Source organism: Clarias gariepinus, chromosome 18 (assembly GCF_024256425.1).
Source record: "Clarias gariepinus isolate MV-2021 ecotype Netherlands chromosome 18, CGAR_prim_01v2, whole genome shotgun sequence".
NCBI classification, from domain to species: domain Eukaryota; kingdom Metazoa; phylum Chordata; class Actinopteri; order Siluriformes; family Clariidae; genus Clarias; species Clarias gariepinus.
The window spans coordinates 9,149,452-9,174,522 of record NC_071117.1 but is presented as its reverse complement, the minus strand read 5'-3'; the positions used below and the strand labels follow the sequence as shown (position 1 = coordinate 9,174,522).

The 25,071-nt window shown below is 42.2% G+C and overlaps 2 protein-coding genes across 2 annotated transcripts; both read right to left on the bottom strand.

Moving 5' to 3' along the window:
* Window positions 1-944: 944 nt before the first annotated feature.
* Window positions 945-4,833, bottom strand: acta1a (actin alpha 1, skeletal muscle a). The gene is made up of 7 exons (XM_053477744.1): window positions 4,755-4,833; window positions 4,280-4,421; window positions 3,243-3,567; window positions 2,621-2,782; window positions 2,334-2,525; window positions 2,068-2,249; window positions 945-1,568 (listed from the first exon to the last, which is right to left on the bottom strand). Exons 2-7 carry the CDS (start codon window positions 4,406-4,408, stop codon window positions 1,425-1,427), a joined length of 1,134 nt encoding a protein of 377 aa, XP_053333719.1. The 5' UTR covers window positions 4,409-4,421; window positions 4,755-4,833; the 3' UTR covers window positions 945-1,424.
* A 4,632-nt stretch (window positions 4,834-9,465) lies between these two features.
* Window positions 9,466-24,822, bottom strand: nup133 (nucleoporin 133). The gene is made up of 26 exons (XM_053476438.1): window positions 24,561-24,822; window positions 24,112-24,230; window positions 23,904-24,013; window positions 23,343-23,447; window positions 22,405-22,536; window positions 22,000-22,170; window positions 21,738-21,893; window positions 20,603-20,673; window positions 19,119-19,266; window positions 18,614-18,764; window positions 18,353-18,510; window positions 17,483-17,574; window positions 17,220-17,383; window positions 17,013-17,107; window positions 16,701-16,925; window positions 16,416-16,538; window positions 15,327-15,426; window positions 14,655-14,906; window positions 13,815-13,948; window positions 13,456-13,614; window positions 12,094-12,229; window positions 11,829-11,947; window positions 11,619-11,699; window positions 11,463-11,536; window positions 9,779-9,867; window positions 9,466-9,699 (listed from the first exon to the last, which is right to left on the bottom strand). The coding sequence occupies exons 1-26, from the start codon at window positions 24,689-24,691 to the stop codon at window positions 9,563-9,565; spliced, it is 3,432 nt and encodes a 1,143-aa protein (XP_053332413.1). The 5' UTR covers window positions 24,692-24,822; the 3' UTR covers window positions 9,466-9,562.
* Between the last annotated feature and the right edge of the window lie 249 nt (window positions 24,823-25,071).

The window sequence follows — 25,071 nt, the reverse complement described above, 5'->3', positions numbered from 1 at the left end:
ACAATATGTACCATGTTCACAGCAAAATTTTTTTATCTTCTGTCAATTCAACTTATTACAGTCAACGATATAGAAAAGTTTATGGTTACGCCTTGTTTTTGGACTTATAGTTGTACTTCATTCAACATCAGCCAAATACACTCCCTGTATGAGAAACTGAGATGAGAAATTGACAAATGTACATTTTTTTATCTTAAAACAGCTCCACCATGTTAAAATTCACTTATACCACTACAGCGCTGGTATTTCAGCCAAAGTGAAAATATGAACTAATCCCAGTACAAATATTCAGTTTATCTTTTCTAATTAATATCTATTGGTGCAGGTGTTTGTTTACATTGAGACAGTAGCGTATTAGTAGCTTATTGTAAAGTAGATTATTAAGTCCGGCACATAACTGTTCCTAACATCACTTTTAGTTAACATTTTGATTTCATCTATGGTGCAGGTTAAACTTCAGGCAGATATCTAATGACTGCAAAAGTTTCATGAAATTCTGTCCAGCCAGTTTTATGTGAAGCTGTGACAAAATCTAGCTCAACGGACACACAGACAGACAGATTTTTTAGGCAATTAATTAAAACAGTTAGTCTTGGGGTTTTCTGTATACCTTTTGATAACATACTCATAACATTACTGTAAATACATCTAGTCACAAAGGCAGGAGACACCCAGTGCGGGGTATCAAACATACTCTAATACACCCGGTCATATTTTATGGGCAATTTGGAAACACCGATCAGCATGTCTGAGTTTAAGGGGCGAACCAGAGTACTCAGAGGAAACCCACAAAGTATATGGAGAACAAGCAAACTCCACCTATACTCACAGGAGAGGAGATTCTAACCCTCAACTTAAAGGTGCGAGGCAAAAGAGCTAACCTTTTTTTTTTTTTTTGCAAACTTATTACAAGCTAGGAATCAGCAACCACAAAAACAACGATGTTCAAAAATAGATAATTTATTGTTCTTATTTGTTGCATTATTTTCTTGATCATTGGACTGAAAAGAAAAAAAAACATGGACAGAAACAGAAAAACGACTTGAGGCAATCAGATGGACAGTAGAGCTATTTTAAAAGGAAGCTTTGCATTGTTGAAGCATGGCAAGTTTGTTCCCCCGGGCCTTATTGTGCCCCATCCAACCCCGTAAATGTCAGTTTCACACTGCTTTAATAGCTTACTGACACTGATGGTTGGTGCCAATAATGCGGTGACCTGGTTCTTTCACATAAAATCAACATTACAGTCTTTGGTAAATCATCTCCACACAACAGAGTCAGCATGATTCCTTGATTTTAACCCCCTGACGTTGGTGTGTTTGTAAACTAGGAGGAAGGAAACAGCTGTTATAAAATAATAACAGCTCAGAAACTGGCGATGGTGAATTCCTGAGCGAAAGCTTGGTCCAGTAGAGGCTGAGAACTTAGAAGCACTTGCGGTGGACGATGCTGGGACCGGCCTCATCGTACTCCTGCTTGCTGATCCACATCTGCTGGAAGGTGGACAGGGAAGCCAGGATGGAGCCACCGATCCAGACGGAGTACTTACGCTCAGGGGGAGCGATGATCTGCAAAGGGAAGAGGAACAAGATCAATTTCTGGCACGAAACACAGTAACATGTTTGTGAAAGCTGGATATGTTGGTTAGACAAAGTATTTAAATTTACCAGGTATAATTCCATTTTTATCTCTTTATACACCTGAGCAGTTGAGGGCCTTACTCAAGCACCCAACAGTGGCAACTTGCTGGTATTGGGGTTAAACCTGGGACCTTCTGATCACTAGTCCAATGCCGTAACCACTGCGTTACCCCTGCCTTGCTCATCCTACGTAAGGATTATTTGTAAAGCCCTAAAAATTAAACATGAATCCTTTAATCCTCTAAGGAACTTTTGAGGAATCGTTCTGCAAATACGTTGGATTTTGGAGGAAAACTTAGGTTGTGAGTTTTCGGATTGTTTCACATTTGGTACAATGGTAAAGAACAGGCATAGTCACCTATACTTTCGATTTAATGATTGAATCTACTACAGTGGATTAGAAAAAATATATCCTTTTGTCTGGTACCTTGATCTTCATGGTGCTGGGAGCCAGGGCGGTGATCTCCTTCTGCATACGGTCAGCGATACCAGGGTACATGGTGGTGCCACCAGACAGGACGTTGTTGGCGTACAGGTCCTTCCTGATGTCAATGTCGCACTTCATGATGCTGTTATAGGCGGTCTCATGGATGCCAGCGGACTCCATACCTGCACGCAGTGAATAAGTTAGCAGGGTTTACTTTTAACTCTATTATAAAGAAGAAGGTTTAAAAAACTTGTTATGGAACGTACCAATGAAGGATGGCTGGAAGAGAGTTTCTGGACAGCGGAAACGTTCATTGCCAATGGTGATCACCTGACCGTCGGGAAGCTCGTAGCTCTTCTCGAGGGAGGATGAGGAGGCAGCGGTGGCCATCTCATTCTCAAAGTCCAGGGCGACGTAGCATAGCTTCTCCTTGATGTCGCGCACGATCTCACGCTCAGCTGTAACAGAAGAAATACATTAATAATTTGTGAATTATGAAGTCTCAGTATTTCAGCTTCACCCAGGAGACTTTTATCAGATGACACACACACACCTGTGGTGACGAAAGAGTAGCCACGCTCAGTCAGGATCTTCATCAGGTAGTCGGTGAGATCACGACCGGCCAGATCCAGACGCATGATGGCGTGGGGCAAAGCGTAACCCTCATAGATGGGCACGTTGTGTGTCACACCATCACCAGAGTCCAGCACGATACCTAAACAGGGTGGACAAGCATAGGGTCAGTGTGTATCCATTAACTCTCACAGTCAAATTGACTCATTTTAAAGAGTGATTTTCAACTTCTAAGCACCATTTGGCTCCCTCTACTGCCTGCAAGGCAAACTACAGGGGAAAGGTAACAAGCTTTTATTAACCCCCCAAACAGACTTTACTCAAACACTCCTGTAGTTATTGGTTCTTATTTGTTTTCGGCTTATCATTTAGAAGAACTTTCAAGTATTTCCTTTAAAACTGTGGTTTTCTTCTTAGAGAAATCCAAGTAGATCCCAAGAACCCTTAACTGTCTTTGATATTAATTTCTAATAAATGAGATTTGTACATATTTTTCTGGTACATCCATTGCTCACTAAGAACATCACATAAGAGTCGAAAGTTTCCTTATGAATGTTTGTAACACAAGTGAATCCTAAACCCATGGCGGTTGTGACACTCACCGGTGGTACGGCCGGAGGCGTACAGGGACAGCACGGCCTGGATGGCCACGTACATGGCGGGGACGTTGAAGGTCTCAAACATGATCTGGGTCATCTTTTCACGGTTGGCCTTGGGGTTCAGGGGGGCCTCTGTGAGAAGGGTGGGGTGCTCCTCAGGGGCCACACGCAGCTCGTTGTAGAAGGTGTGGTGCCAGATCTTCTCCATATCATCCCAGTTGGTGATGATGCCATGCTCGATGGGGTATTTCAGGGTCAGGATACCTCTCTTGCTCTGGGCCTCATCTCCCACGTAGGAGTCTTTCTGACCCATACCGACCATGACACCCTGGACAGAGACAAGAAACACAGTCAGATTTATAGACACTACTGTCAAAATGAAAGCCGATAAACTGGAAAGCATGATGCATTTGTGTCTCTGGTGGAAAAACTGTCAATGACAGATAGTAATGGAATGCATTATTTAATTAAAAAATAATTCAGTTGTTTGTCGCATGTACTTTATAGCACAATGTTATTATTGTATTTCGCATATCTGGGGTCAGAGAGGATACAGCACCCCTGGAGCAGATAGGACTACAGGCCTTGCTCAAAGGTGGAAGCCTGGCAGTGCTGGAGCTTAAACCCCCAACCAGTATCCCAGTAACCCTCAGCCTTAACCAATTAACCCACCAATTAGGACATATTCATACAAAAGTATTTTATGCACAGCACATTAATCTGCATGTCTACGTTGTACTAGATTCATTAATAGTGGAACATGATCAACCAGACAACCAGAATGCATCCCATTATCTCCATTGGAAACTTGTATCAAAGGATTATAAATGGTTATACTAGATGTATTAAATGGATGTAAATTTTCCTGTTTTACACTCTTAAATAAAAGCATGTTCTGTTTGTATCCTTTAAAGGTTCCTTGTAGAACCCTACAAACTATACACATGCAACCTTTAATCATCTAAAGAACGTTTGAGGAACGGGTCTGCCATTCTGCCCATTGTCTGCACTGGAAATCTGTATAACATTCCAGGACCTACCTGATGGCGAGGGCGACCGACAATGGAGGGGAAGACAGCTCTGGGGGCGTCATCACCGGCGAACCCAGCCTTCACCAGACCGGAACCGTTATCACACACCAGTGCGGTAGTCTCTTCGTCATCACACATGTTGAATGGATTTCTGAAATAAAAGCACATTATGAGAAATAAAGCACTCACATACCACTTAAATCTAACCCTAGCCTTAAATTCAGTAACCAGTAAAGTATCAATTTGGCTCTTAGTCAGTTTTTTTTTTTTTTTGGTCCAAATGTCCTAAGAAGCCTGTTAGCTCCATTAAAATATAAAAAGATATGGATTTGAAGACTGGCTTCTTTCCATTGCTAAAGAAGAAAAGTAGCCTAGAGAGAAAGAAAGTATCCTAGATTTCTTTTAAAATCCTTTTCACGAAGAAATCCTATTGAGAGAGTAGTCCTTCTGATTGGCTGAGCTTGCACACACTCCCGGTTCTTACCCGTGCTCGTCCCCGCTGCAGAGAGAATCTGGATGGCGCTTTGGACACTGGTTCCAGCTACAGACAAACAGTGAGCAGTGGCTGCTCTTATACCCCTGTGCTCCCCCGTTGTCCCCGCCTCCAGGCGTCAGGAATGTGTGCGTACCCCGCAGGAATCCCGGCGTCCATATTTGGGGACTTTGCGGGGGCCACATGCTCGGGACAGCCACCCGGTGCCTATAGACGCTCACGCCGGGCCATATATGGAGCTCCAGAGCCCGATACCAAGTGTGTGAGTGAGTGAGTATGTGTGTGTGGTGAACTGTAACCGTGTATGGACGAGTCGGGGGTCTGGAGTGTCACACAGGGGCAGTGTTCATGATCTGATCAATGAAGGTTAACTTTAGTTAAGGACAAGAGACAGGATCAGATTGCGGCTCTGGACATTCCAGCGCAAATGTCTTTCATACAAACTCTACACATGAGTATTGTTTATTTAAAAGACAATGTACAGTGTGAGGATAAAGACTTTCAAACCGAAGTATGAACATGCAGTTGATTGCAATGTATATATATATTATTAATGTAATGTCACAGCATTAATATTTTCACCAAGATTTGGTTGTATTTATTTAAGGACGGACTTTATCCTCGTCCTGTATGTGACTTAAAATGATGTGAAATAAGGATTAAAGCTCTTATAAAAATGCATTAAACACGCTTCCTCCTCATTTTGAAATGCTTTCCCTGAAATTCTTTATTCTTCTTACATCACAGCAATTTATTGTTTATAATAATTTTTAAAAACAGTTTAGAAACTTTTTAATTGATTATAGTTACATATAACAACAACAAAGAGACAGTCCTTTACTGTCATATCTTTGAAGTTAACTAAAACAATAACAATTAAAAAAGCTACAAACTACAAAGAACAAACTTCACCAAATCCAGTGTTTAAAATATTTGTGCTAAAACTTTATTATTATTATTATTATTATTATTATTATTTGAAGATGTGTGTATATGTATAGACACAAACGCAGTACACCCAAATAAGGACGGGTTCCAGGTTTCTTCCTATTGTCATCTCCGGGAGTTTTTCTTTGTCACCCTTTCTTTGCTCCTCAGGGGCATTCTGATAGTTCGAGTCTATATGTTTTCTAATTTATTATCATCGTTTTTTAATTCTGTAAAGTTACTTTGCAACAATGACCACAGTTAAACACGCTATCGGCCAAAACACAATATGGGTGCTTTAAAAAAAAAAAAATAAGGTTAAACATATAATACAGAAAATGTGTGTGGCCAAAGAAGCTACTTCTAAAGTTTATGTAACATTAAAGTGACTAATCTCGCTTCGCTAAAGATTTCAAGTTGCTAACGTCAGCCGTTTTGGAGAGATAATTTTATATGGCCCCCAATATGGCCATTTTTCAGCGTCATACTTTTTTACTTCAAACAATAATCTTTTAAAATGCTCATTATTTATATTGCTTATAAGCATTGTTAATAAAATCGCTCTAAGATTCCATAAGCACACGACCTGTTCAAATGTGTAGTGTCCGTAACCATGTCAAATTCTTGTTGCAATATCTTTATCATTTTAGAATAATACACCTTTTTTCAGGTTTATGTCTTTTTATGTGAAATCTAAATTGGCCAAGTTTCATCTGGATGGCAGTTAAGATCATTAAAAGATTACACTACACCTAGGTGAGAAACATTTTAGCACCAATTCCATGTTTTGCCGTTTACAAATACAACTGAATTCGATTCTCCAACAGAAACAACGCTCAATAGATGAAAAAAAAAGTTGCTTCAAGCTTTCTAAAAACCATTCTACTTGGAACTGTTTCGTATGAGGACACACTGTGTTCCTTCGGGTTCGGGATAGAACCTGCAGCCTTGACGGTGGTGTAGTGGTTGGCACTGTCGCCTTGCACCTCCAGGGTCCAGGTGTGAGTCTCGCCTCAGGGTCTGTGCTCATGGAGTTCGCATGTTCTTGCTGTGCTTTGTGGGTTTCCTCCCACAGTCCAAAGACATGCAGATTAGACGAATTGGTGTTCCCAAATTGTGGTAGTGTGAGAATGAGCTTGTGAATGTTGATTGCAGGTCCTACCATGGTCGTAAAAATAGGAATAAATACAATGGTCACCATTGGCCTCCATGGGCCTTAGTTGGGGACTACAGAGTTTCCTAGATGGATGGATGGATGAATAAAGCATGTAAAGATCAAACTTCCCTTAGAGAGATCCAAGCGGATATATTTTAATTCATAAAACATTCTTTCATTGTTCAGTGTTCAACATGGCAGAACCATCACGCCAAAGCCTCACAGGTTGGATGGTAACGATTTATTTTATTACTAGAAATAAAATGTGAGTAAACAAGCTGACATACATGACAAGCAGGTAATGTGTGTATAAGACAAAGAGTGATGCACAGGATCCTCTATACCTACCGGATTGCAGGATTATAACATGGATAACATCCCAAAACCATAAACGTATCTTAAACATGGTGTGGTTCCAGACATACTGTACTGTCAGACTCGGGTTCTATGTTGTTCGCCTTTTATGGCTGTTACAGCATTTATTATTTGACACTGAGTTGATGTACATCGATTCAGCTGAGCCAAGTTTACTTCCAGAAACGACAGTATGGAAATGTGATGCATCGCTGTGGATCTGCTTTTTAGGATGAAGTATTTGCGGGTAGAAACAAGCGATGAGTGCAGTGTACAGTACGCTCTTCATCTGTGGTGTGTGTCCCATGTACAGGGTGAGCCAAACGTCCGGACCCATAGGCAGCTGTCTGTAAGATGGTTTCATATCTAACAGTATAGGAGATGGAACACAATCAGACTGAACACCACACAAAGTCAAGAACAATCTAAAGCACTAGAGGAGGAATCAGTGCTGCCAAGTCAGGGGCCGTCAGGGTAAAATGTCGGGGTAAAACATTTTGACACCGGTAACCATTAACATTGCATCCACATAGATGTTGGGTTCCCCTTGTGCCACCTTGTGAAGTGACTTCCAGGGAGGGAATGGTGCTGTTGGTGATGTTTGGTGCCAGTGGGTTTTGGAACCTTTGAGTTCTGGCCCCTGTGGATTGGACTTGTTTGCCTGGTGCATCCCATGGGTTCCTCAATCGAACTGGGATCTGGGGGGTTTGGAGGCTGGGTTGCTGGCTTTTGGCACTTAGCATGCTGGGCCCAGTGTGTGATGGGCAGGGATGCACTGGGTATTCTGGTGACGTTCCGTCATGGCTAGATTTGACCTTTCAGTGGGATCAGACTGGACTTTGATTCCCTTTGAGACATGGGTGTCCATGATCCTGTTCCCAGTATAATTAATAATCAATTTTATTCACTCCACCTGGCATGGTTATTTTTTTTAGTACTGTTACACTGAACAAACCCTTTAACACTCATTGGTGGCTCTTTGGTGCCATGCAGAGATTTGATACCAAAAGTCCGCCATCCTGAATGCTCGTCCCAATCCTGGATAGAACAGGAGGGTTGTTTTAAAACTCGATACTGACATAGAGACTGTATGCTGTATATCATAAACTAGTAATCTAAGTGTAATAATGGACCCATGAGGCTGTTTTAGATTGTAAATTGTTATTTAAAAACGGAGAACGTCGCTATGGTGAGGAGATCATTTCTTTACTATTTATGGAAGGATTCTCCAATTTTTCTTCAAAAGTACAGTAGAAGAGTGTATGCTTTGTAGTCTCTCTGTAACATGACTGTGTTTATTAGGCTGGCGAGAGAACAGCTGGTTCCAGCTGCTATAACACAAGTGAGAACAGGAACCAACTTCTCTCACCTTAACTTCCAAAAAAAAAACCAAACACAGAATGGCGTCGTGAGTTGTAAACCTCGGGCAGCTGCTGTTGTTTGTGAGGAATAAAGCACTTCAGGATGTGTCGATATAACTAGATAATCTACTAGATTTGGCCACATTGTGGATTATTTTCCTAGAACAGCATGCCATGTGGTGCATCATTCTATAATATGCACAGTACAGAGTAACATATATATAAAATATTCCTAAAAATAATTCATGTAATAATGTCATGTCCCACAGTAAAACCAGCTTTATTTAGACGTCCTTCAGGACAATACCTGCATTCTTTTCTTTAAAACTGGTTCGATTGGGCTCGGGGCAGGAATTCCAGCTTTTTAAAGAAGTCTGTTCACTTCCTGCAAAGAGAGAAAGAGAGAAAGAGAGAGAGAGAGGGCAGACCGGACCTCCCTGTGTGACAGAGCACGACACACCCATATAGGGTGACCACAGAACTCAGGGTTATCACACAGGCGCCTGATTTAAACCCTCCTCCGCACTATTTTTAGGGACGGACAGAGACACAGGGGTGTGAAGACATCTGCTGTCCTTTACCTACTGAGAGGAGATCAGCTGTCGCCAGAAAAACAAGTGTGTGTATGTGTGTGTGATGGGGGTTATGGGGGAGTGAGTAAGCACAGGGGAACGTTACAGAGCAGAGAAACTACTAAATTAAATACATGTGTTTTATAGGTATGTGGGGGGTGGGGGGTGTTATTTTTATTTAGAAATCATCACACAACTTTATTTAAACCTTCCAAGTACACTTATTACATAGTGCACTTCGTGCTACCTGGACGTGCTGGCTACAGAACTGGTGACAACCTGTGACATCATCGTGACCGAATACCACTGAGCTCAGAGAAGACAAACCAGAGTGATAGACAAATACATTATTTATTCGAAAAAATAAACAACGAGAACAAAAAAAAAGTGGAGAGTGGAGGACAGAAAGTGGAGAAGAGGAGCGGCAGGTCACATCTGCGACTGGACGAAGTGCTCGTAGTTTGCTCTCAGTAAGAACTCGAAGAAGGGTTTGGATTTCAGAGCGTCCAGCTCGTCCACCTGCAGCAGCTCCTTCACATCGGGGAGATAGTCCTTCAGAGGGACACCTGGTAACATATACAACACACACACGCGCTTTAGAGACTAAAATAAAACGAAAACGTTAACAGACACTCGGACTCTTACCTTCTTGAATGAGTTTCTGGAGAATTTTAACGAAGATGCTGTCTCGAGCCGCCTCCAGAGGATCGTCTGTGCTGTCTGACGCTGACCAGCTGGAGTTCAGACAGAAACACACACCACGATTAATCAATTCATATATATACACACACACACACAGCTGTAAGAGAGTGAGAGAGAGAGAGCACGAGAGACAGAGTGTGTGTAAGTGAGAGAGATTATTATTAATAATAATATTATTTCTACCCTTGCTTTGCTCCCCCCCCCCGCAAGTTTTTATAAGTGTCACTTTGTCATTGACTGCAAAAATACCGTAAATGTCTTTATTTTGTTGTAAATATCTATACATCTAATAAAACTGTTACATGAGCGTGTCTGTACATTGAAGATATCTGCAAAAAAATAAAAAATCATTTTTAGAGACACATCAAGATGTTTTTTTGAATTTTTGTCCGTCTGTCTGTCTGTTTGTGCATGCATCACGTAAAAACTACTGAATCGATTTTAATGTGGTTTTCACAGGTGTATTTGTCCGAGCTTGAGGTAACATACAGGCTTTGTTTTATGGAAATTAATTCATTATAAAATTTAACAGATGGCGCTGTATATTTTTTAAAAAGTGCTCATGTGTGTGCAATTAAATTCCATGCGAATACATCTAAATGAATGTTTTTTTTTTGGCAATTCAATTTTAACAATCGTCATCGTCACAAAGCAGCTTTACGCAATCAAAGGAAATTATGTAAATTTGTAGGAAACGTGAAAAAATGTGTATGAATCAAAATGATTAGAAATAGTAGTCAACATCACAGGCAGTCTTACAGTTTAAGGTTGTACACAGGGCTCATTTCTCCAAACTTAAGCTTTCCTATTTCTACCCAGACGTCCATCCTTGTTGTGATAGATGTTAAACCGGAGAGGCGTCTCTTATTCATATGTACTGGACATGCCCGAATTGGGAAACCGTCTGGAGAGATGTTTTTAAAACCTTGTCGTACATATTGAAATGTAACCTTGAACCAGACCCTCTGATCGCTCTTTTTGGTATCACTGGAGAGGAAGATAGGTGTCTAACTCCAGCTAAACAGTTTATTATCCTTTGCGACACTCCTGGCCAGGCGTTCTCTTTTATTCAAGTGACGAGGATGCTGCGTCACCCACTCTCGGCCAGTGGCTCAGAGATGTTATGTCCTGTTTGTCCCTGGAGAAGATCCACTACTCAATCCGTTATTCAGACTCGAGATTTCAACAGGTGTGGGGGCCCTTCCTTCAATTTCTTCATATACATTTATAGTTTGATTCCCTTTCTATTTAATTGGTTGTTTTTTTCTTTTCCCTTTTTTTTGCACGCAGAACCAAAAAACTTCCAGCTTCTTTTTTTTCATTTCTCTCCTTTTTTTTTTAAAATAAGCCTGGCGTCTAGCCTTTTTTACACATGTAAAGCCGGTTTGGAGTAAGGGAGAGGCGGGGTGGGTGCTATAGGGGTTTATAAGGGGTTTATAAAATCTGTGTATTTATACAATTATTATTATTATTTTTTAAATTATTTTTAACTTTGATAATGTAAATGTGCACATTTGTCACGCCTATAAAGCAACTTTGAAATCTCAAATCTTAAGTGAGAAAGAAACAGGGACACAAGTGTGTGTGTGTGTGTGTGTGTGTGTGTGAGAGAGAGAGAGAGACTTACTTTTCGTTCCAGTCTTTCTTCAAAGCTTTGCTGAAAATCGCACACTTCAGGTCCTTATTGTCCACTGCGTCTTCCTACAGACATGAAGAACTACAGCTTATACAGGGAATCTCTCTCTCTCTCTCACACACACACACACACACACGAATCTGTTACCTTGTCTATGTACTCCAGCAGGTCGAGGGCTTTCTTGAAGTCGTACTCATTAGCACTGCGGTTTGCATCACATATATACAGCTACACACACACACACACACACACACACAGGAAGAAACAAGTTTCACCAAGCTGAGTAAGAAGACAAGACAAGAGTGTGTATGGAAATACGCTAAACTGGATTGTGTGTGTGTGTGTGTGTGTGTTTACATCAATGAGGTTATGTGCACTCAGTAGAGGCATGGTGTCTGGGTTCAGCTGCTTGTCCTCCAGCAGCTGTTTCGGAAGAGTCTCCTGATGGAGGAGAAAGCGCTCCTGCTCCACAATGTCTACACACACACACACACACACACACACACACACACACACACACACACACACATCAGCGAAAACAGCACAGGGAAACCTCATGATCTTAAATCCAGAGTGCATGTTCCACTGTACACGAGGGTGCACAAACTTTCGAGACTCTGACCGTCTACGTGTTTGCGCTGCAGGGGTTCGGGCATGTTCGAGGCCAGAGCTGTGAGTTTGCTGAGCGCTAGGAGTGTTTTCTTCTTGCTGAAGTAGCGCGTCTCTGTGTTGGCCTGACTGTACAGGGTGTGGTGGGCCTGCAGGGGGAAAACACACACACACACACACACACACACACACACACACACTTCACTGGTTTATCCCTCAAAAAAAAACAAACAAAAAAAAACATCCGCATTTTAAAAAGCTACCTCCTTTAAAACACGATGTTCAGCAGAGAGATGTTTGATACAAGGGACGTTCGAGTCAAACCGGGACTTTTGATTGTACAGAGCACATTCCTAAGAGTTAAAAAACTCCTATTATTCCTCCATATATGATCCCCCTGATACACTAATACACTTCTCAGTAGTGCCGGGACACCACCGTGAAGCCATGATCGGACCGCCTGTCTGATTCACGTCTAAAACCCCGGCCTCCCAGGAACTCCTTAGATGTGAAAAGGTCTTAGAGTGAGATCAGGACTGTATGTGGCGAGACTCCCAGCTGAGCTCCTGTAATGATTGTAAGCGGTGCCGGTGAATGATTGTGTGTACAGGTCACACACAGACAGATGTGGCGTCTCTTCCACAAATTGGTGACGTCCATCTTTCGCGGGTTTGACTCTCCTCATTCGCAGACGTACGTCCTTATTTAAAACCTTTAAGCACCGAGGACATTTTACTGAGTCTCACCACCGCACCGGGTTTTTTAAAGTCCCGGTTTGACTCGAACGCCACTTGTAACACTGATTGGTCTAAAAGTTTCCGTTTGAAAAGCTGTAAGGTTTGTAACTAAAACATTTTCTAATACGCTGGATGATGCTTTAAGCTCCGCCCACTCCACGTCATACCTTCAGTAAGGTGTTTCCTGATATACTGTACGTAACTCATATGTACTGTAGGTCACTATATGATATGATGTAATAGATATACAGACGTATAAATATAAAGGATTTCATTGTCTTTAAAAACCTTAGAACAAAATAATGCCTAATTAAAAATAATTTCTCATCTTTTATGATTAGAACAATTTTTTTCACAGCATTTCTGTCCTTGTTTAGACTAATATTGATAAACTTTCATTAATATGTTATTAATTGTTATAATCACGAGGTCATATAGTTTTCTGAAAACATCATGAAGTGTGTTGTTTTAACAAACACATGGAATTTCTTTGAAATAAAAATAAAAAATAAATATTTTCCAATAACTGGATGGAATGTTTCTCCTGCTAAGAGCGCTTTTAAGTTAAAATCTAAAGTGTAATTCTAAGTGTAAAACTTTAGAACAGGTGTGTGTGTGTGTGTGAGTGTGTGTCGTACACTCTGGAAGTCCTGGACGTGGATGTGGTGCAGCCAGCTCAGGTGTTCGTGGGCCTGCAGGAAGCTGGCGAGCTGCTGATGCTGCGCGATGGGCTGAGACAGCAGCTTCCCTCGCTTCCCCTTCTCCATGTACCAGCGGAACAGGAAGTCCGCAAAGTTCTACAGGAAACACACACGAGACACCGGACCTTACACCCTGTTCTGATCAGTCCTTTATAAACATTAAGAACAAATGTGCTGTATGTGATGAAGAGAGTTGAGGGAGATGGTGATGTGACGGAGGGTGACGGGACGAGGGGGAGAGATGGAGGGGGTGTGACAGTGGTGGGGTGGGAGGGGGAGAACCTCGTCAGCGTTACCTGGTCAGCGAATTTGGTCATGTAGTTCTGCAGGCGGGTCTGATTGTCCGTCTGCTCGCACATCTGCACCAGGATGTCGAAATCGCAGTACTTTTCAGCCAGAGCTGCCACCCACTGATACTGACCCAGCTCCACTAAAAATCACACACACATACACACACATATATATATATAGTGAAACAGAAATGACACACGTGGAATGTTCAGCTTCATCGCTTTAGAGCTACTCTACATTTTTAGGATTATTTTTATTTTTTTTTAGGATTTGTCACCATGCAGAACTGTTTTTTTTTTCTTCTCACTTTCGACTATATAACTGTACAAATGCAAACCGATGATGTAAACCCATGTGCATCATCATAAAATCATTATTTCTTATAGAGAAATATACAGTAGATTCATTCATTCTTATATAGAATGAATGAGTAACAAGCACATGTGCTAAAAGCTAATAAGGTAGGCCTTGTTCACACACAGATTTGGTTTCTCTATGCGTTTAAAAACGCTTCTTCTATCCTGCGCATGCGCTGTGTCTCCTGTGTACGACATCAGTGTGTGTGTGACTTTTATCACAGGCGTCTGATTGGCCTGCATGGATTTACTGTTACGGTTTTATCGCCACCTGCTGGTTCATCAGCATGTTTTGGAAATCGAGGGTCAAATTCTAGGGTCAGTCAAATTGAGTCATGTCAGTTCATTTCATATCGACTGTTATTATAATGAAATTTCCACAGCTGTAAAATTCTGTTCCAGGGTAAGAGAAAGATAATCGTCTGGCGCGCGCTCGTCCCCTTAGACAGGCTTTACACGTGAAAGTCGCTCTATAACCTGAGAACTCACGTAGCGGCGAGAGCAGTTCGGAGCGGCGCTGCGTGTACTCCATCTCCAGGGCGTCGTAGCGGTCCTGTCGCCCGGGGCGACGCAGGGAGTTGAGCTGGGCCACGTAGCCGCCGAGCAGCGAGTCCAGGAGCGCCACGAGCTGTTCACTCAGAGCGTTACGGAGCCCCGAGTCGGCGTGAGGATACACGCTGCGCAGGATCACGTCGTGCTGTCGGGAGATGACGGTACGGACTCCGCCCACTCCACCCGACGCTGCGGCACAGACCAGAGAGAGAGAGAGAGAGCAAAGATTTAACTTCATTTACATCTCCTTTTAATCCACATTACACGCCAGTAAGCTACCAAAGCGCACTGGTTGCTATGGTTACGTCTCATTTTTCATTTAAATTCATTTCCAAACACGTTAGCGTGTAAACATCTTTCGGTGTAAAATTAAATAAATAATCTGATGGCAGGATTAATAGAACAACCATGCACCATTAAAACCATCATTCGTGATCGTTGTCATGGTTACACAGCTGCAGCCTTTGCTTCACATCACACTTTTAAACACTAACGTACAAAAAAACTAAGAGTCAGGCTAACGCTAACATGCTAGGATGTTCAAAGTCAGAGAAGCTATTGGAAAAGAATTAAGTCAGAGTGTGTGTGTGTGTGTGTGTGTGTGTGTACCTGTCCAGGGGATGTACTCAGGCTCCGCAGCTGCGCCTTCTGCTGCTCTGTAGAGTGACGCTTTACTCTCTCTGTACTGCACTGCTGCTTGGAGCATGTCCTGAAACACACACACACACACACACGCAAATGGTCAAAATCTACACAAAATAATAATAAGTCTACACACACACACACACACACATAAAACAAAGCCCAAAATTCTGCAGAAAAGGAATAATTTTTTTAAATAAATAAATAAATAAATAAATAACGATGATGTCAATCTGGACACGTTAAGTGTGATGCACTGTGTGTCGAATGTGAGCGTGTGCACGTGTTTGTGTTCTGTTACTAATCACGCTCGTTTATCGTCAGGGCGCACTAACTTGTGGGGCGTGTCCGGGTAAAGCCTCGGAGAGTCACGTGAGCAACAAGAAATGACGCCTCATTATCATGTGACAATCATTTCAGTAGAGACTTTTGTTCAAGTTTCAGGAAAACTCATTGTTTTTGTTTCGCCTTTTTATAATGCACACACAATCTTTTGGTTTATAATAACGACCTCAATTTATCTAATAAATTCTAATGTTTTTTTTCCATCTCTTGTTTTTTTCTTTCCCTCCTCTATTGTGTTTTTTTTTAATCATTGATCTGTGTATCGAATCCTTAACACTGACTGGCGAATTTATATAATCTATACAAATATTCCACACTGTGGCTTGCTCATTGTATTCATGCTCATGTTTATAAAAATAAAAAAAAGGACTTTGACATTTGTTCTTCACATTTCCATTCTCTCCTAGATCTTTAGTTACTCCTCTGGGATTCAGAGACGGTGATTACGTGCAGAACAGGAACAGTGGATCTTCACACTCGACGTAACACTACGTTACTTGCAGCTGCATGTTTGTATTATTTGTGCCGCTTACGACGTTACGATCTAGTCGCTACACAAAAGTTGTCCACTAGATGGCAGCAATGCAACGCGTCCTTAAAATGAAAGTAAAAAATAAAATGAATGTTTTGGTGAAACTATTGGCTGATGAGGCTAAACGAGGCTTCACCTCACATGCTCACTGGAGCCAACGCTAGACGACTCCGCCTCACCTTGACGATGAGGTTGACATTGAGGACGACCTCGGCCCACTTCACAGAGGTCACGGCGTTCTCCTTCAGACACCTCTCCTCCTCGTCCAGCAGGGGCTCGAAGATCGACGAGATCTGAGACACCTACACACACACACACACACACACACACATACACAGACAAGAGAGAAACAATACTGAAAAAAATTATACTGCAATTATTCTAATGTATAATTATAATAATACACCCCCCTCCTCCCCCTTTCCAACAGGTGTGAATCTTCAATCTTCACGTAACATCGTTACCTCTCTAAAGAAGACATCCGCGGGCGTGAGGCTGGAGGGCACCCTGGCGCCGTTCCTCCTCAGCGTGGCGGCAATGGCGGCGTTCACCAGCTCTGGCTGTTTGCTGTGGTGGTTCTTCAGCGCGATGGCCGCCGACAGCTTCTCCGCATGCTCGCATAGCAACAGCCGGGTCGCCATGGGAGACGAGCGCACCGTCGTCGAGGAGAGCCGGTCCAGGAGCCCGGTCTGAGAGACAAGAGGAGAGAAGTTTGTTTACAAAGTCTGCGTTTTTTTTCCATGTCTCCAGGAGAGACCAGAACGCTGAAGAGTCACCTGCAGCAGGAAGTCCATGAAGCAGTGGTGAGCCTTCATTTTGTCCTCCAGCTGGTGCAGCAGGATCAGCGAAGTCAGAGAGAAGCCGGCGTTCTCTGGAAGGCGGAGTATATAAACACACGTGAGCGTAAGGCATGACGGAAAATACATACAGAGAACGCAACTCAGGAGGAAGATCTCGCAACAGCTCAGGTTCTTGTCCCTCACCGTCAGGCACGGACTCGGCCCAGCGGGGATCCGACGCAGGGTAATCGTCCACCAGGTCCAAGTCGATCTGAGTCACCAGCACGTCTAGCTCTGCTCCTGCCCCGCCCTCTCCATCATCGGGGAAGAGCTCGTCCGTCATCTTCTGGGCTTCCATTACACGATTGCTGCGGACAAACAACAAATACAGTAAGTGACAGTAAGCTGGGATCTAGAGCGGACATTACATGCCTGTGTGTGTGTGTGTGTGTGTGAGAGCTGCTCACCGGCAGAACTCCAGAAAGGCTTGTTTCAGCAGCTTGGTTTTGTCCTCTTGTGCCACCGCGTCCATTTTAGGCAGCGTCTCCAGTAGAGTCCCCTACAGCAAAGAAGCACGTTTGCATTATCGATAACAACCAAGCCTGCAGTCTGAACAGAATGTCTCAGTAATAGTCTGGTGTAATTCCTTCTACCCTGATCAGATCTTCGAACTGCAATTCATCTAATCCATGCTGGATAATCATTCGCAAAATGCTAGTCGGAAGTCAGATCTAATTCTCATCAGTGAATTCTAGTTGGATTTTACGGCTTCTTTACTTGATGTATTAGACTGATCCTCATTTTCACATTGTAGTTAAGATTAGAATCTGATCTTGATTCAAGTAATTCAGGTCAGATTCCCGTCCTCAGAGCCTGGCGTGTATTGTATTCTGATATAATCAGAATTGTGTTGTATTCTGATTATTTAAAGCCTGGCGTGAGCCCCGTCCCCAAGGTCTAATGGGTCTCCAATTGTCTTCTGATTATTCTACTTAATTTCTGGTCTGATTCTCGTACTTCAGTTGAAACACGGATCTAATCCTCAAAGTCTAACCAGAACCTCTAGCGTGAGCCCCATTCTCACACTCGGGTCTAATTCTAATCCTTAAATTCAAATCATCCACTCTAGTCTGAACCTTATCCTCACATTTAAGAAGGAAATCAATTATGATGCTAATTTTTTTACCAGTTAAGCTTTGATCTACTATACTCCTGTCTAGTATTTGAAAACCGATCCTCTTCCTGACATTGAAATCAGATCCTAAGTCTATAAATTTCAATTCAGTATAAATATTCCTGTGCGAGTCTTTTTCAGTCAGAGTACTGCTGATCCTCACCTCAGGTCCAGGTCCGGCCAGCGAGGTGCAGAGGGAGTCCTCCATGGTCTCTGGCAGGATGGAGGCGCTCTCTCTGGGTACCACGGCGACCAGGCCGTTCATCTGGGAGAAAAAAACGGGCAAGTTGGCGCAAACGCCGCCACCTCGGATACGGTCACCTAGAAGGGTCAAAAAGAATCAAAAACGTGGAGAGTTACCGTGTGTGTGTGTTTTAAAAAGAAATAGAATGAGAGAGAAATACAGTCTTTGTGGTGGTCGTACCCGAGGCATTGAAGGCGAGTTTCTCTTCTGGAAGGCCGCTGCGGACGGTGCCGGTGGTGCACGTGTACACCAGCTCCTCGTTATAGAGATACGCTGCAGGACTCTTCATCTGAGGCAACACCAATCGCATCTTATGGAGCTCCTCCTCGCTCTGACCAGAGACAGAAAGAGAGACAGAGACAGAGACGGACACAAGGTGAGGTGGAAAATGGAGGAAGTCAATCATCTGGTATTATTATATCTTCTTTGTCTTATGATCAGGATCTGAATTTCAGGCTTGGGCCGGACATGCTAACGCTAATGTAGCTAATAACCCGCGGAAGCTTTCACATTTGTACATGAAACAGTTTAAGGAAACAGTAAGATAATTTTAAACACATTAATCAGATGTTAGTGGAATTGATTCGAAGAATCATGCAAACTGACTCCACCTCCAAAATCCAGGAGAGAACTCGAGAGAAATGATGATAAAGATTCTGCTGTAATTAGTCAGTTGGGAGTTTACCTGAAACGGTGGGTTGTACCTGGTGACCTCTACAGAGAGTTCGTCTGATGCGGGTAGTGCGGTGTCCGGGAGCGTGGCCAGGCAGAAATACGCCAAACACGGAGTATCGTCAGGATGCCACGCTGCAGCCAACACCACCAGGCCAGCACTGAAAAAATCATTAAAAAAACAGCTCAACAACACCTCAGACAGAGTACACGCTTGAAAAGACTAAATCGCCATGACTACAGGGAAGTGGTTCTGTGGAAAATCATAAAAAGAGTTGCTGAATCCAGGGACTTAAAGTACTAAAAGATTTTTTCTGAAAGTCTGAGGCTTATCCAAATAAATCTGTTTCACTAATAGGTTCTTTACAAGTTTACTGAATAACTAAATGGTTCTTAGCTTTTGAAACAGTCCGCTTAGAACCATTTCTGACAGAACACTCGCTCTACCTCTTACAGACGCTATTCTAGAACCCTTTGATCTCTTAAACATTTACATCAAAGCGTTCTCTGTTAGACCATTTCTATGAAAGCTGATTCGTTAATTATCAAACGTTCCCTTAAAATCCTTTGAAGAATCAAGAACCCTCTTCCCAGTGGTTTCCAAGGCAACTATGAAGTTTTTATTTATTTATTTATTTATTTATTTAACCTTTAATGAATATCAGGATTATAACACAACATTTTTTTGATTTGGTAGTTTTCTCCCCTGCCTCGGCAAACTAGCACGAGGATCGAGACTCCAAAGCTCTTTTACAAGTCGCTCTAGATCAGAGCGTCTTTTTCCCGCACAAATAAACGCTATAGAGCATGAATGCTTTTCAATAAACAAACAAAGAAACCTCAGTAAACAGTAATTAATGACACACGGTCAGTATTTGGTGTAACGACGCTTTGAAGACCCTTCAGTCACAGATAAAAATTGTGTGTGTTTAAAAAAAAAAAAGAGAGACTGAGGGAAGTACGTGCAATACCACACACACAGTACCTTGTACTACTACAGTACCATGTACATACTTTTTTTTTTGTGATGGAATACTAATGTTTAAAAATTAGAAATGCTTTTGTACTGAATCAATAATAAAGTCTTAAAAAATAATAATTTATTTAAAAATCGATATTTACAAAAAAAATTACAGGGTGACTAAAACGTTTTAAACCACACTCTACTGTACATAAATGTGCGCTAATCCATGATCTGAAATCGATTGAGGTGAGGTTTGCTCTGGTAAGCCGTCTTGTGCGTAAATAATTGCACCCTCCGGAGCACAAGTAGGATGTTAACGTTTTTTTCTGAATTAAAAAGTTTTCCAGGAATACCAGATTTCTTGTCTAAAGACTTTCGGATAAACACGTCAGTCAGTGTATTATGTATAGCTCATCATATAGTGTGCTGTTATAAATGCCTGTTATTGTTTTTATAGCGACATGAATTCCTGTATTAACACCAGGTGTGTTTGAATTGAGAGACAGAGGGTGAGGCGCCAGCGAGTTACTTACTGACTGAGTTTCATGTCCAGATACGCAACGTTTACTCCCTCCCTCATCTCAGCGTAGTTACTCTCCGAACCCTGAAACACACAAGCACACCACAGTTTTATAATTCACAATACGCATCATGACCCGAGGTAGGCAAAGTACAAAGTCCTGTACTCCAGTAAAAGTAAAGATTCTCTAGGGCAAATATTATTCAAGTAAAGGTTATCCACTTAAATGTAAGTGCTCAGCTTAAAGTATCAAAAGTACTTAAAGGGCTCGTGTTGGCCCATATTTTTCATATTAAACACCTGGTACATTGTTAGATTGCGTTTCAAAAAGAAGAGGTAAATCACGTAGTTACGCAGAATCGTCAGCAGGTGGCGACATTCCGACAACACCATGCGGAAATGCAGTTAAGTAAAAGTACAGATATTTGCTAAACTTTTGACTGGAGTAAAAGTAAAACGTATCATCTAAAAGGCATCCAAGAGTTTCTATATTTTTATACATTTGTAATAATACATAACAATATTTTGTTATCTTCTATAGCTATATTTTCTATAGCTAATTTTTTTATTCCATAAATACTTTTTTTATTGATAATCTTGTTTTTTTTTTAGGTAACAGGCAGTCATATAAGTATTTCACTTTATATCGTACTGTGTATAAGTGTGTGAAAAATTTGAATATAAAAAAAAAATACAATTTGAATTTGAAGTTTTAATTTAATAAAATTAATAAAATTAATAATTTAATAAAATTTACTTGTACTTCGTTACAGTAACGAAGTACAAGTATTCAGTTCCACCCACCTCTGATCACGACATACAGGGCTGCTGACACACTGAGCATATTTTAATAAAAATAAATTAAATGTCATATCAGTTCAGGATCACTGTTTAAAACAAAGGTGTCTTTGTTATTATTATTATTATTTTAAACCATTATGCCTGATATCGCTCAGTTATCTGTGTGAGAGTTAATAATAATATATAAAATATTGTATTTGACTACATTCATGCTACTTTAACCTTATTTTTTTAATCTTATCATCATTATCCCTGAGCTGGTATCTCACACAGTATAATAACATTTTGTCAGATCGATACCATTGAGGTGCCAAAATTTTTACACAAGATGAGATCAGGTGTCTCACCCAGATGGCATCGGCGATGCTGTCGGAGAGGACGGGGCAGGCGTTCCAGCTCAGGACCTGGACCTCCATGGTGTCCCCGACCTCCCATTTGTTCAGCCCACACGAGGTGAGTGTGTAGAGACACCCTGAGTGCGGCGTCCACAACACACTATGGACCTGAAAAACACCCGGAACACGACAGGTCACATGATGGATCACTATGGCAACACCTGTGCCACACCCGAGAGCTTATTATTATTATCATTATTATTATTATTATTACGGTCGTGTCGGCTGGAGGGCTGCGGAGACCGAAAAGACTGGAGACGCGGCGTCCGATCCCAGACAGCACGCCCTGTCCCTGCTGCACTGGCCGCTGATAGAGCCTCCCGGACGCATCCGCTCCCACCCGCAGTAACTGTCCACGGTCTGAGGACACGATGAAGCTGGATCCCTGAGGACAGAGGACGGTGGGGATTAGAACTGCAGCTCAGAGTTTCCCTAAAGAGTGTGTAAAGAGTGTTTCCCTAATGTGTGGTCAATAAAATCACTGCAGGTGGACCGTGAGACTTTATTTATATTTGTCTAAATGAAAATAGGTTAAAAAAACTTTTTTTAAAGGTTGAAAAATTCTCATGAAATACCTCTGATTAAGTTTTTACATTTGGGCTTGTGAGGACTGACTCACCCTGACTGCTGTCACGTAGTTACACAGGTGTCCTCCCAGGTCAGCCTGCGTCTCTGTGTACGTCCCCTCGTGGGCCAGACTGGGCCAGAACCGGGCCAAACCATCTGGAGACACCGCCAGCACACACACCGACTGGAACAGTGACGTGAACGAGAGAGAGAGAAGATGAACACACTCAAACACTATAAGACATGTTTACCACTCAGCATGCAGACAAAAAAATAAAATAAAATAAACAAAGTACAGTCGCCCCCTGCAAAGACTGACTATGTTTGCGGAAACCCGAACTAAACCGCAAATATCCTCTGAATTTTTTTTATGCCTTTTTCCGTGGCAATATATTTTTATTCATGCGTTATAACCCTGAACTATTAGGAACAATATAATTGACTAATTCTGTAACAGAAATAATAATGTAAATTCAGTTAAATTGACTCTGAGTGACAGTACATATAGAGGGGGATAACATCTGTATTGTACATTCTAGCACTGCGGGAGACACAGCAGGACAATACAGTACAGTATACGGGTTTACCTTCACATTCTTTTGTTTGTTTTAAAGCGTAATGTATTAAGCTGAATTTGTAATGAAATAAAAAAGTTTTGGGGTTTAAACTATAAAAACACCCAACTCAAGGGAGCTTTAGGAACGTAAACACTGCCACACATTTTGGGAGTCGACTGTAATAATTTCCATATCTTCTTATATGAGCAGAGTGTAGATACAGTATAAGCGTCTGTTTAATGGTGAGTCAAACTGCCCCTAATGCTGTAAGTTACTGGGTTTCTGATGGGAGACTCGAGGGTTCGAGCTGTGCTGTAAGGTACGAGGGGGAGGGAAAGAGAAAGAAAAAGAGAGGGAGAGAGAGAAAGAGAGAGGGAGGGAGACAGAGAGAAAGGGTGAGCGAGACAGAGAGGGAGAGAGAGAGAGAGGTTACCTGTACTGACGCTGACTCCAGTGAAGAGGACGAGCTGATAGAGATGAGATCAGCGCTGTAGGCGTACTCACTGGGGGACAACTGGAGGTCCTTACACACAGACAGCTACACACACACACACACACAAACACACACACACTCTGGTTCAGTGTTATTTAGAGATATACTGTAATGAAAAAAAAAACATCTTTTCAGGTAACTGAATAAAAGGTTCTAAATTATTTATTACTATGTTCACTTACATTTTGTAGAAACACCTTAATTAACCACATATTTACTGAATAACTGCAGCAGAGACACTTTTGAAAATGTCAAAGCCTTTAATTAATGGCGCTCGTTAATTAACTACATTGAAGGCAACAATACTAACAATAAATAAACGAACCCATAAGACTTCTTCACATTTTACCATTGACATTTTCACGATTCGCGCTGTCCTTCTGCTTCATCGCTGGTCTATCTGAGATCACTTTTGCCCACCCGGCCTCCCTCCAGGGAACAAAAACAACAACAACACCAGAAAGCCCCGCCCACCAGCTCTAAACATCCTCGTTGACGTACCTTCGCCACTGCGGTCTGACAGATCTTCCAAATGATCAGCCTCTCTCCACACACCATCCACGCCCAGCCAGACTCCTCCACCCTCACCCTCACCGAGATCTGGTCATCCACTACACGGCCAACACACACACACACACACACACGCTCTTAGGTTATGACATCATTAGAAGCCGATCAAAGACCTGGCAGCCTAGCCGAGCTCTCGTACCTTGTGCCTCGGTCAGAGCCTCCATCACTTTGACGGGCAGAGTCGACCCGAACGTCTGCACGTCGAAATGGTCCGAGTCCACCGTGGCACAGCTCTGTACACGTGTGGGAGTCGCTCGGCTTAAAGAGAGAGAGAGAGAGAGAGAGAGATGAGGAAACAGAACAGACAGAAAGCTTGAGAGAAAGATTTATATTCAGGTTTGTAATTATAACTCAGGATTAATGAGAGAATGCTGTGCTCTCGAGCTCCCCCTAGTGACCATGTACAGTATAACCGGGACAGAGAATGAGTGAGAAATAAACACACAGTATTTTTACAGGCTCGGTGTGTTTGATCTTGTCCTGCCCCTCTCTCTCTCTCTCTCTCTCTCTCTCTCTCTCTCTCTCTCTCTGTGTGTGTGTGTGTGTGTGTGTGTGTGTGTGTGTGTGTGTGTGTGTGTGTGTGTTTACTTGGGAGTGAGAGCGGACCCTCTGCGCGGGGAGAACAGCAGTCCGGCCCCCGGCGTGTTGACACTCTTCCTGCCGCCGCCCCTCGCCGTGTGCCGGCGTCCCGATGCTGCGGCTCCGCGGGGACTAAACATCCTGACCCTCTGACTGATCACTAAACTCCGGGTCTGAACACAAAACTCCTCTTAACGCCGATAATCAACAACCGAGTTACTACTACACTTCATGCAGCGCGCGCGTAAACTGAGAAAAAACGCGCGCACGATTTGCGTCACTCTAGAGAACACAGACTGTCGCAGGAAATATGCGTCACTCGCCGGCGAAGCGGAAATGGAAGCTGAGGATAATATATATATATATATATAAAAAAAGCTGAGGATAATAAATAACAACAACAATAATATTTTACTTAGTTCATTTTTTAAATTTGTTTCTCTTATTTATTTATTTGTTTGTATGTATCTTTGTCTATTGTTCTTATATAATTATATATTCTTTAGTTTGCCTCAGCTGT

Bases quoted from the DNA above. Each gene is read 5' to 3' on its own strand.
- acta1a (XM_053477744.1), bottom strand. From the start codon at position 4,408: ATGTGTGATGACGAAGAGACTACCGCACTGGTGTGTGATAACGGTTCC. The intron at 3,568-4,279 runs GTAGGTCCTGGA...GTCTCTGTCCAG, and splicing joins TCGGTCGCCCTCGCCATCAG to GGTGTCATGGTCGGTATGGG. The intron at 2,526-2,620 runs GTGTGTGTGTGT...CTTCTGTTACAG, and splicing joins CTACTCTTTCGTCACCACAG to CTGAGCGTGAGATCGTGCGC.
- nup133 (XM_053476438.1), bottom strand. From the start codon at position 24,691: ATGTTTAGTCCCCGCGGAGCCGCAGCATCGGGACGCCGGCACACGGCG. The intron at 21,894-21,999 runs GTAATAATAATA...GGTGTTTTTCAG, and splicing joins GCCCTCCAGCCGACACGACC to GTCCATAGTGTGTTGTGGAC. The intron at 17,384-17,482 runs GTGAGCAGCTCT...GTTTGTCCGCAG, and splicing joins GCCTTTCTGGAGTTCTGCCG to CAATCGTGTAATGGAAGCCC.